The sequence below is a fragment of the Hippoglossus stenolepis genome, chromosome 1 (assembly GCF_022539355.2).
Source record: "Hippoglossus stenolepis isolate QCI-W04-F060 chromosome 1, HSTE1.2, whole genome shotgun sequence".
NCBI lineage: Eukaryota > Metazoa > Chordata > Actinopteri > Pleuronectiformes > Pleuronectidae > Hippoglossus > Hippoglossus stenolepis.
The window spans coordinates 28,568,579-28,581,183 of NC_061483.1; the positions used below are offsets into that span (position 1 = coordinate 28,568,579).

General features: G+C 46.1%; 1 protein-coding gene across 1 annotated transcript in view; it reads left to right on the plus strand.

Annotated features, from left to right (window-relative positions):
• The first annotated feature begins 1,447 nt into the window (after positions 1 to 1,447).
• The window catches only part of tshz3b (teashirt zinc finger homeobox 3b), a 34,450-nt gene continuing 23,292 nt past the window's right edge, over positions 1,448 to 12,605 (plus strand). The window contains exons 1-2 of the mRNA XM_035154079.2: positions 1,448 to 1,966; positions 2,449 to 2,951. Of these exons, the coding sequence (XP_035009970.2) occupies positions 2,912 to 2,951 (40 nt within the window). The 5' untranslated portion in view covers positions 1,448 to 1,966; positions 2,449 to 2,911. The remainder of the gene's footprint in view (positions 1,967 to 2,448; positions 2,952 to 12,605) is intronic.

A 12,605-nucleotide genomic window follows, 5' to 3' on the forward strand; every position in this document is an offset into this window, starting at 1 on the left:
ATATTATTTCATTTTTATTTTTGTTCTTTTCATTCGTTCGTTAAGCACCACAGCGGAGCCTGGTATAAAATATTTTTTAAAAATCCGCTGACAATACAAATAACCAACATCAGTGTCTCGAAAGTCAGCTGCTTGACGCAAGTTGTTTGTGTTGGTGGACGCCACGAGAAGCGGAGAAAGAAAAGAAAGGAAAAAACAGACAGAAAGAGCCTTGCGCTCCTTTTCGGGGCTGGAGACGCAGAACCGAAGTGCACATCTCCCGCTGAGGAGCTCGGGAGGAAGTGGACTTTGTCACTCAGACGGAGAGGAGAGCTCTCCATCGCCCACGCGTGCGCGAGAGCCGCGTGTTTGTGCGTGTGTGTGTGTGTGTGTGTGTGTGTGTGTGTGTGTGTGTGTGTGTGCACGAGTGTTATGTTTGATTGTACACTGAGAGGAGGGAGGAGGGGGCTATTGTAGCATCACAAGGAATGCGAGCACGGCAGCTGTGTGTGTGTGTGTGTGTGTGTGTGTGTGTGACACTGATGGATGCGCCAATGGAAAGACGGACAGATGCTTGGGCGGATCTAACGGCACGCAGTGGTGGAGCGGCGCACACAGTCGCGGCGAGATTCGGGCGAAAACATCCTCGATCGGCGGAGAGTCACCAATCACCAACCCATCCACCGAGCCCGCTGCACGGCGCTGGAACGGAGAGGCTCCCCGGTCCACACGAGGAGCGGCACGAGGAGGAGAGACGCTGAGCAGATCGGATTCCCTCGACGGGAAGCGACGCGGGGTGGGGGGGGTGGGGGGGAAAGGCTGTTTCCACCGGCTTTTGACGAGCGTGAGAGACGAGGCGCAGCAGCACCACATCTGGCGCAGAGGAGGACAGGAGGAGAGAGACAGACAGCCGTTGGCAACTCACCCTTTTAGTGCCCTCCCTTGTTCCTCCATCCCCTCTCCGAGAGTCTTTATCCTTTTGCTCTCGCCACCGCGGAGCCACTCCGAGGATTGCCTGAAAAATACAGGATAACATTTTTTTTTTTTTGATCCACTTCACCAACTCACTTGAAGCCAAAAACTTTTACCCCTCACTGCGAGAGAAGTGCAGGGAGAGCAAGGGCATCTCCAGAAAGCATCTACATAACTGGCACCTCAAGGTGTTAGCGCTTACCTGTGAGGAAAAAAGTACTTTACTCCAATCAGCGGCGGTAAAGGGGGACATCGCTCGGTGAGGATTTTGCGCCTCTCCGGTCACTTGAGGCGCAGGAGGGAGAGCGGAGCGCAGCGCTGGGAGACGCGTCTGATTCGCTGCGTGGCTGATTTAAATAGCTCCTATCAGTCCGCGTAAGGAAGGGAAAAAGGGGGAGAAAAGTACCGTCAGCGGCCAACAAAGTGTTTGGCAGTGGGCGCCAGAACTCGGCTGATCCGTGCGCTCCAGCGAGCCTGCATGCATGGGAGCAGCCTGAGCCCCGTCACCTCCTCCTCCTCCTCCTCCTCCTCCTCATGTACATTATTACAACAAGGGAGACCCAATCAAGCACGTATCTCATCGATTCACGCACACGCGCGCGCAGCTACACAACCACACGCACGCCCACACGTGCATACGCGTACATACCGACTGAGTGACTTGCCCTCAGCGGATTTTTCAAAGCGCTCTCGGACAAAATAACGTGAGCCGTGCCAGGCAGGGCAGCGTGTGGGCGACCAGTCCCCGGCCGTCACCTCCTCCTTTTCCCTCCTCCTCCTCCTCCTCCTCCTCTTTTCTCCTCCGCTATCGCTCCTGAGAATTAACAAACTGAAAAAAAAAGCTGCATGTGGCTTTGTTTTTCCCCTCTCACACCGCCGTCAGGACTTGCCAGAGGCGAATGGATTTTTATGAGATGCTTTCGGGCACGTTTCAGCTGGTCCGGCTCTTGGCTTTGAATTGTGCGTGATTGCCGGGAAAGCTCATGGATAGCGCTGCGGAGGATCAGCCCCTGAAGTAAGTGTGCGCATTCCCGTTCACACCACGCTTGTCAGCCTATTCGCGTGCTTGTGAATGATACTGTATATATATGTGTGTGTGTGTGTGTGTGCCTCCCATGTGCCCGCATGTCTGCTCCCCTCCTCTCCCCCATCTGCAGTACGACTGCTATTACGCACGTTTCGAGCCACACAACCACAGGCTTGTGATTTACCCCGGTGGCTCGCAATAGCCGGGGCTGGAATAAGGTGGTGAATGACAGAAGGAGTGAGAGGGGCAAGAGAGTCAGGGGGGTAGGAGAGGCAGAAAGGGTGGGTGGGTGGGGTGGGGGGGGGAGAGAGCGAGGGAGAGAGAGACAGGGAGCTACGTGACGCCTATCAGCGGCGGAGAGGTTGAACCGTAGAGGAGGCGCAGGGCTTCAGTTGTGTCAGCTCTTGATGTGTTGTCCCCTTGTTTGCGGACTTTTGACTGACGCGATCATTTGGTTTTGTCTCTCCAAGCTTGCCTGTTGCAGCCCCCGACGCCGAACGGAGGATCGCACGGAGGCGTACGGTGCTTTTTTAACAATTTCTCCCGACTGGTGTTTTTCTACCGCGGAGCCCCCTCTGTTCCTGCCCCTCGCCGCGTCCATCCAAGCCGGAGCGGGCGAGAGAGCGACCGAGCCGCCGACGGAGAGAGCAGCCAGCCGTGGGGAGTCACGCTGGTTTCCCGCCCCCCACTCTCTCTCCCCTTTTTTTCTTTACTTGTCTTCGCATCTACTGGCTCTTTCTCCTTTGATTTCTTTTTGCGACCCAAAACTGCACATTACCCCTCCTCCCGACGAGCACCCTCCCCGATCTATGTGGGAGCCCTGAGAGCAGCGCACCCAGGGGGGCAAAACTGTGTATCAAAGCTTCGCGGATTCCCCAGGCAGCCTCGGATCACCGGGGCCAGAGAACTCCCCGCCGGGCCCCCGGAGCCGACATGCCGCGGAGGAAGCAGCAAGCGCCGCGGCGCGCCGCAGGTACGCACTGGCTCCGGTTTGCATGCAGTTTACCACTCTCACTCTCTCTCCTTCCCCTTCTCTCTCTCTCTGTGTGTGTGTCTCTCCCCTCCTCCCCGCCTCCCCCATTCAGTTACTTTTCATTGATATTTGCCTCACCCACACAGAAACATTTATGTAACTGCAACAACATCCTCTGTTGTGGAGCCAACTGTAAAAGTGCAGAAATCCAGCAGCCTTCGTATTCGTTTCACAGCTCCACTGACCTCACCGCAACTTTTGCCCTTTCCTATTTGATATCTGCTAGAAATTCGGCAATAATTATAACATTATAATCACAGCGAGCGATACCTCTGCTATAATATCTGATCCGGATTTTTCATATTTCCAAAGACCCTTAACTCCAAAGTTTTATATTTTTTCTCTAAGTCCATCAATAGGTCGTCCATGATGTAATGTGCACTTGGTCAATTCGTGGATGAACAGAAAAAATGTCTTCTTTTTGTAAAATCAGTTCATTGCCACAGTCACTTTTCAAGTAAAAATATCAACACATGCCCTTTTCAGAAAAAATACATTTTCTGCTTTTGTCTCTTTGCTGTGCATCACTGAACACACTCTGAGTCTTACTGGTTGGATGAAACAAGACATTTGTTGACATCAGCTGAGGCTTTCAAAACTGTGATGTGCACTTTTTTAAATAACTGATAAAAAGAAGGGAAATAATGTTAAGATTGACTCCTTAAATCATTACTTGATTTGATTGGTATTTTTCACACATGGGAGTCCTGAGGAGATTTGGTGGTTTACAGTATGGTCAAAGTGGACTGTCCTGTCGTTACAAGTCCCAGTCCAGCCGCTCAATATACTGGTACATGCATCCTTTAGGAGAGAGGGACAGCGTGAGAGTTGTCAGTCCTTTTTCCTTCTCACTCTTGGTTTTCACCTCGCCTCAGGGAACTCAATCTTTTATAGATCTTTCCTTACCTCTTTTTACTCCTCCGCGCACCCTCCTTCTCGTCTTCCTCCTCATTCTTCTTCCTTTGACTGAGGCGTGTAAGGATCTGCGCTGGAGAGGTGTGGTGGAACCCAAGGGTCAGCTGACTGTCACAGAGGCCTCTAATGCTTGCTGACTTCTTTTGGGGAAATCTGATTTAAGTCTTAAATTTCTCAGTAATTTACAGGAAGTTAAACCCTTTAGCCACGCTTGTCTCATAACTTTCTATTTGTGTTGCTCTTCTCAGTGAAACGTTTCTCTAATATCTCTAATAGATTGTTTTGATGGCAAACTAGTAATTCTATTGTGCTGCTGTAATCTTCTCTGCGGCAATTCGTAATGTTTGAATATATCGTTAAATTTTTAAATATATTTTATCCCCGCTATTCACATACACTTCTCTCGTAGCATGTTCTCAGTCTGAGCTTCCTGTTTCTCTGAGACGTTAATGTAGAAACCTCTCTCCAAAATTTCTACCATCCTTGTTTTTCATCAGGGCTCGGTCTGTTTTCTTTTTCTCCTTCCCTTCGGTTTCTGGGAAATACTTTTCTTATTGTCTAAAGATTCTTTCACAGCCTGGTGAGGCGGTGCATACTGGAAGAGAGCTTTAATGGACAATTGCCATCTTTGATTTGACGCCTGATTGATCGCCTGTCATCTGGCTGAGCCTTTGATCTGTTCATTCCCGATAAGTGTCAATAAATCTCCCCTCCCTCCAGCTCCCCCCTCTCGCTCACTCTGGTAGCAAAGCGGGGCCCTGCTGAAGTCACGTCTGGCCCTGCAAACTTCTAGCCATCATTTAATTGAATGTTTCTATTCTTCCTTTTTAATCAGGCTACATTTTCGACAATTTTTTTTTCTCCTTTGCCTCAGATTTGACACAAATAAAGAAATTAACTCAGATTTTAATTTACGCTTCAACTCAAGTGGAGGAACGCCTTTCGTCTTCAGATCAGATCATTTTCGAGACTAATGATTTGTGATGATTTACAAGTTTTTTATATATATAGGATCTATAGGATTATGCGATATGATTATTTGATCTTTACATTTTTGTCGTCTTTGCTTGTCTGTAGCATGTGGTAATGTGGCTTCGAAACACTAAGTGTATTAACAATAATTTATTCATGACCTTTAACATTTCATTTTAAGCCAAGCTCAACTTTGTTTAACTCTTGAGCAAGAGCGGCATCCACAATTACCTTCAGTCTAACAGTGCTCACACACACACACACGCACACACACACACACACACACACACACACACACACACACACACACACACACACACACACACACACACACACACACACACACACACACACACACACACCACCCTGCATGCACACAAGACATGCTGCAATGACTTTATGCTACATATAAACAGGAATGCAATACTTGTTTTAGCAGGCGCGTATGGAGTGGTATGAAAAAATGGAACTATTAGCCTAATCGTGAGGCAGAGACTGTTTTGCTCCATCAGAAGGAGCCGTCACACAGACTCTGTTTCATATTTGATTTAATTGTCTGCCCTCTCACAGCCACATTCATCAATGGCCTTAATGGTCAATCAGAGGCTGAGAGAGAGAGAGAGAGAAAGATGGAGAGAAAGAGAGTCTTATGTATTCTCAACCCAGTGCCTTGCTTGATCTAAATGTTTTAGCTAATGGACACTATGGGTGGGGGCAAAACAATGGGTGGATGGATGGATGGATTGATAGATTGATGGAAGTCTTTTTATTCAGCTGGATTGAGCCAGAGAGAAAATGAGGCATTTATTTCTTTGATGAGCGGACAAGAACAAACACGAGGCAGGCAAAAGAGGAGTTTTACTCCCCATTCTTCCTTCTCCTCTTCCTCCCTCCATCTCCTACTCCCTCTCTCCCTCCCTCTCTGGCACACAGCTGCAAGTTATAAGGTTGAGGAGAACTGCATGGCACACAAAAAGTGATGACAAATTGATTGCGCCACACTGATGGCAGGAGTTATGGGAGGATGGCAAATGATAGGCCTTGATTAGGAGCTTGGGGTGGGGATGGGCTGAGGGGTTTAGTTTTATTCTATCTCTTCCTTTCTTTCACTTTTTCCTCCCCTTTATGGCACTGATTTGGTCTCTCTGTCCTGCACCTACACAATGAAGCCTTCTTGAGGGGTTTGCGGTTAAAGGCAGTCATTCATTCAACCATCAAATGTGTTAAAATGACAGAAACTAGTAAATCTGGTTAAAGGTCAGAGTGCTTAGTGAAAAGTTCCCTTACTTTTGCTGATTTGGAACTTTTCACATGTTTGTTTATTACAACATCAGACCATATGTGGTTCCATGTGAACATTGCACTCCGCTGTCATCGCATCCAAACTCTGCCACAGGGTTCTGTCAGGATACGGCTGTAGAGAAGGAGAAGAACAATTGGTTTTACTTTACACAATTCTCCATCTATCCCTGTCCTTTCTGTGATCCCACCCGCTCTTCCTCTTTCTCTTCCCAGCAGACCTCTCTACTTCCCCCACACTACCACCACTAACAAACACTCTTCCCAACCCGGCGACGGAGCGCACTCAGCCATCTAAAAAGAAGAGTTGTTTTGCCAGCTTCATTAGCGTTCCCCTAATTAGCCGAGCATCTGATGGATCTCTGACAGGCCTAATGATTGGAGATGACAAGCTCCGCACACTGTCACGCTCGCCAATTAGGTCTGCAGCGTCGCTGGATGTAATCAGCTTGATCTTACACCGTCCTCATTTGCCCCTCACCCTCACCCCCACCCACTCACACCTTCTACCCGTTTTCCCACCCCACCACAGGTGAGAGTTTGGACAGCGGTGTCATGGTGTGTGTGTATAAGTGATCCTTGATGGGTAGAAGCTAATCCTGGTCGCTCTTAAAATTAGCCGTGAGGATGTTTCTTGGAGCAGACCAGAGAAATTTGTATGTTAAGATGTTGACATTGCGTGTGTGTGTGTGTGTGTGTGTGTGTGTGTGTGTGTGTGTGTGTGTGTGTGTGTGTGTGTGTGTGTGTGTGTGTGTGAGTGCGCACGTACACATGCGGACATGGATAAGCCAGGATGACCACACACACACACCATTTTCTGAGGTATTTATTTTTTCAGTGCTCCTGACATCAGGGAAGGACAAAGCTCAGGCGAGCAGCGGGCTTTTGTCCGCTGCCTTCAAAGCCAGGCTCGAGCAAACAGATCATTGTTATAGGAGAGGAAGCTTAAACATCAAACACACAGTATATTTTTCTACCTGTATTCTTTTTTTATAGTTCCTTATTCTACATAATTGCAGCATGTCCTCACATGTGAAACAACCAATCTATTGTTTCAAAGCTATGTAGGTTATTTAAAATGAAGGATGTTTAGCCGTTATAGCCGCATGCTCTTAACATAGCTTTGTGTGTGTGTGTGCGTACGTGTGATTGTGTGTGTTTAAAAGCGTATTGTCCTCCTATGAGCCCACTGCAGATTGATGACGTTGACACTGGTCATTATTAGCTACTCAATGACACTTTCCCAGAGTGGGGGGATTTTTCACCCGAGTTGATTTTTCAGAAACACCTATCATCAGCATGGTGTCCAAAGAGGCTAAGCATGATTTATGTAAATATTAACATCAAGACAGATCTGGTTCTGTCCAACAGGAGATAGATGGCAGCCGTGGAGGAAAAGCAGCTGATTTCTGTGATTTCTCTGCCTCCCTGTGTGTGCGCGCGTTTATGTGTGTGTGTGTACGTCTGCGAGTGTGTGTGTGTGATTGATTGTAGATGAGAGCGAGAGATTAATCACGCTTGATGTGTGTTAACGTTGCACTCGCGGTGGATCTAAGTCGAGATGCAGTGGCCCATTTAAATGTGCTCGCTCACACACACACACACACACACACACACACACACACACGCGTTCACAGTTTCATAGGAGGGCGCGGGTACACTCGCACACACGCACAATGCAGATGCACACATGTTCACACTGTTCAGCTGCATATACCAAACATTTTAACAGGAATATTTTATTTAGTGAGAACAAGACATGTGCTGTTTTAAAATGCATTTCAATTGAGAGGTGGCCACAGTGAAAATATATAATATATAGTATATATTATATTATAATATACTGGCATGTCATATCAGAGCCCATTGTCTCGTCCAGTGGGTGTTAATGGGATCTGATGAAACAGGTCATGGTAACGAAGCTAATAAACCTTGTTTTAAATAAATTCTTAATAAATCTAATAAAGGTTAAGTTGCGTCAAAATATATATATTGTATTATAAATATAATTTTTCATACAGCGCCTATTTATCTCGCTTTTGTATCACTTAACAGAAATAAATGGACTACATGTCTTTGCATTTTCTTGATAATTGTAGTCGCAAAAACATTTCAAAATCTGATTTTTATTTCTTTTACAATCCAGTATCCTTCTTAAACATTTCAAAGTTCGCAAAGAAAATGGCCCATGAGACACAGTCAAAGAATTGAAAGAGGAACTTCAGAGGTTACTTGAATTGAAAGTCATCTGCTACAACCTCGTGATGAGGTGGACACATTAAAATAGCACCACTTCAAAGTTGTATCATTAATCTGCTGATCACACCAACCTTTTATTCAATCCATTTATTGGACTGTTTTCAGGTGGGAGAACAAAAATGAAGAGAGTTTTCATGAAATTAAGTGTAGGATGTTTTTCGTTTTTCCTTTTTGGTGCCGTTCTTCTCTTTTTCTTTAACTATTGGCACGAATGGAATAGTGTGTGGGATATAATTGTAGTCACCAAACATTTCTCACTGCCCTCAGCAGGCCGTCTCTGACTAAAACTTATCATGTTTCCTAACTTTTGCACGTATGTTAAGCTGACAGCACTCTCTGTTTCAGTCAGTGTCGGCGTCCCAGCCTCGGTGCTGCTCCCTGCATTACTTTGTGCAGAGTGAGTCTTTCCCAGGCAGCTAACTGACACTGTGATTAGTTATGGCCCTTCCTCTGCTTTTCTCTGTGCTCCTGCCCCACTACGCTCTGCCACAATGAACCAAGAGAGAGACGGAGAGAATGTACTGTATGAAGTGGGGGAACTGTTGCATAGTTAAGTATTCTATCATAGGGAAAGACAGAAAGGGAATGAGATTGTAAAAAAAGATTATGAGCATGGGCAGGAGAAAGTAGAAGTGAATGGAAAAGCAAGCGAGTAGACAAATGACAATCATAGAGCGAGAGAAAGAGGGAGGGAGGAAAGGAGGGAGGCCGGGATGGAGGGAGGGGAGCGAGAGCTTCCTTGAGGATAAGTGGCTGATGGTTTATAAACAGTGTTTCTTTTCCTCCCTCTCCCAGAATCTTCCGTCATGGCTCCCATTAGGTTGACAGCTGTCAATTAGAGCTCCCTTGGTCTGGCGCACTGCACTTTATTGCAGGCAGTTGATGCTGTCATTTTGCTCCCAGTTTCGCCTTGAGCGTTATCACGAGCGCTCAAACAGTCAATAGCTGATGCATCAGCAGTTATTTCTTAAATTGGCTCACAAGACTGCATCCTGCACCCCCCCTCACTTCTCCGTCTACCCCCTCCCTGTTCTCCTCTTTCTCCCAAAAGACTGTTTTGTGAGAAGAGAGCAGTAGATTGTGCCTGCATGTAGAGGAGAGAAAGAAGCTCAAGTATATGCATCTGTATCTATATTTTTTCTGTTCATTTTATTTTAGGCACAAAGTTTAGTTTACGACATTAAACATTAGATGCAGGAAAAGGATAAGTGTTAAGGAAAGGAGACAAATAAGGTTTAATATATGTATTATATTATTGTTAATAACGGCCTCATATGTGTAACATATCACATTTCGTAAAATAGCTGTGAACGATACGTATTCTGACTGCAGTCAAAATAGCTGACACTACGCACAGCACGTGTGTGATTCAAAAGTTTTTATTTGTCACAATCATAAAATATATGCACTGAAATGCAGGGTCACATACTTATGAGACTGTGCTAAAAAAGGCCAATATGCAATAAAGATTAATACGTAGAATAAGAGTTAACTCAGGAAATAAAAAGAAGAATAAAAGATTTAAAAAATCTAATTGAAAAAACTTTAAATATATGTAATAAAGATGATAAAATACCAACGTGTATTTTAGCCCAGGTTGAAGGAGGGCATCCCAATTTCTCAGCGTGTAAAACATTTGATAGTTATAAGGAAAATGCTTTGAGTGTTGCAACAAGGCTGTTTAAATATTCAATGGGAATCAAAATGTCGATGGCTACAATTTTCATTTTGTTACTGTTTTGTGTCGGAATAAGATTCATGGTTCGTAACTGCTTAAACAGGGATTGGAGTGAAATGAGTCTGATTTTACACACACACACACACACACACACACACACACACACACACACACACACACACACACATTACAGATCTGTTTGAAAGCAAAAAGAGAACACAAAAATGTAAATTAAGTCATATACGTGTCATCTAATGAAGAGACTAAATTATGGTTTTGATCATGAAGAAAGGTGGATAATCTTTTTTTCATTCTTTCAATCTCTTTTTTAGCATGTACAACTGTGGTACTTTCATGTTCAGGAGACAGGGGTAATCTGTGTGTGTGTGTGTAATAAAGGGGCTCATGGTGTGTAGGGAACTGGAGGCCCAGTAGGAGGATGAGACAGTGTCAAGACAAGGTGTGTGTGTGTGTGTGTGTGTGTGTGTGTGTGTGTGTGTGTGTGTGTGTGTGTCTTTTGAGTGTCATCTGGGCTTGGCTCCAGGTCTGGGTTTCTTCTTACCCTCAGTGGGGGTTGCCTTTATGTCTGCAAAGTGTGTGTATGAGTGTGTTTGTGTGCATGCTCACACTATCAGGGCCATTTGCTTCCCTTTCCCACGGAGGCTTTGGCTCTAGACAAGACTGGCAGCCATCAGTCTTGTTTGTGTGTGAGTTTATGTGCATGTTCGTGCTTGTGTGTGTGAGAGGGAGAGAGAGAGGGAGAGAGAGACAGTGGCTTTGATGAAAGGCAGGGGAGCCAGTGAGGACCCGTCCCGGGCCCTGGTAATCAGGGCCAGCCTGAACTGACATCCTTCTCAAACTGACAGCGTCTTCCTCTTTTCTCCTCACACACACACACACACACACACACACACACACACACACACACACACACACACACACACACACACACACACACACACACACACACACACACACACACTCGGCAGAATAGTCACCACTCAGTCACTACCAAAAGGCCGTCCTATTCTTCCATCATGGTCTGATCCGTTTCAAAGGCTGCAAAGTATCGTTACCCTCCACAACACCACAACTGTGTCTATGTCTGTCTGAAGGTTTGTGAGTCAATCAGGGAAATGCACGGCTTGACAAGGATGTGGAAGTAGACGTGCGTATTAAGTGGCAAACTCACCTCGGAGTGTGTGTCTATTTTGTGCGTGGTTTGAAAGAGGTTTAAGAGGAAAGGCAGGTGAGAGGAGAGAGAGAGAGAGAGGGTCGACCATGCTGAACAGAGCGAGAAAAGTGAGAGAGATGCGAGGAGCTGGGAAGAAGGCTGTTTTATTTTATACTGCGAGGGCCTGTTGCTAATTAATGTTTCTTGGTCGGTTTCTGTCGGAGCTGAGTAATGTTTTTGATCTTTATGCCTGATAACTGCATACCTAATGAGATTTCAAAGCTGGTGGAGATGGGAGTTGCTGCTCCCTGCAATTATTGACAGATGCCTTTTCTCCGCCACTGGCTGCCGCGCCATAAATCCTTCCTCAGTAATGAGCTTGAGAAGTGCCACCCTGCCAGTGAGCTAATGAAACCGAGCAAGGGGGGCCGCCTGCGTGCGTGAGCGTATGTGTGTGTGTGTGTGTGTGTGTGCATGCGTGCAAAAGAGTGCATCACACTCCTCTGACACATTTTTTTTCTCTTTAAATGCACTCTGCAGATGTCAGCCAACTCGCCTGCTAACGACAAAGAAAGAAAAGAGGCAGGAGAAAGATAGTCGGTAAGGAAGATCGGGAGAAAAAAAGAAGAAATACAAAGCAGAAGCCTTTCTCTGTTTCTCCACTTTATGAGAAGTTTAAGGGTGGTGCTGGGGGCTGCTCAGGTTACAGCCCCATGTTAAGGCTATTTGTCTAGGTTTGGCTGTTTTATTTGAAATACTAGTATCTCTGTTGCCAAACGGGACTGTGATTAATATCGTTGCGCCCCTCTCGCCGCTTGCCTACCCACAACCAGCAGTTGCTTCTTTCTCTCTTTTTCTTTTTCCTCGATGAACTCTTCCTCTCTGTAACTCAGTCAGGGAAAGTGAAGGCCTTGAAAGACAATAAAGTGAGAAAAAGGCATAAGAAGAAAGAGAGAGCACAAGAAGAAAAGCAGTAACTGAAAAAAGAAAAGCAGGGCAACCTTTTCTTTGCCCCAAACACGCTCAGCCAGACCGGCTATCTGGTGCAGGTTTGAGCGCATGTCTGTGTGCACTCACGTATTAGACTGTGCATTGATGTGGTGTATTTAAAGTAGTTACGTGGATGCATGTGCTGTATGTTTGGTGCATGCTGGGGGGGTTTTTGTGCGTGTTTCCAGAAACCAGAGGAGGAGAGCAGCGAGTAGACGAGCACCGTCTCACTGCCAAACAGTCGATTTCCCCCTCTCATTGTCCCCACCATACATCACAGACCCACCCTTCTCTCCTGACACAATGA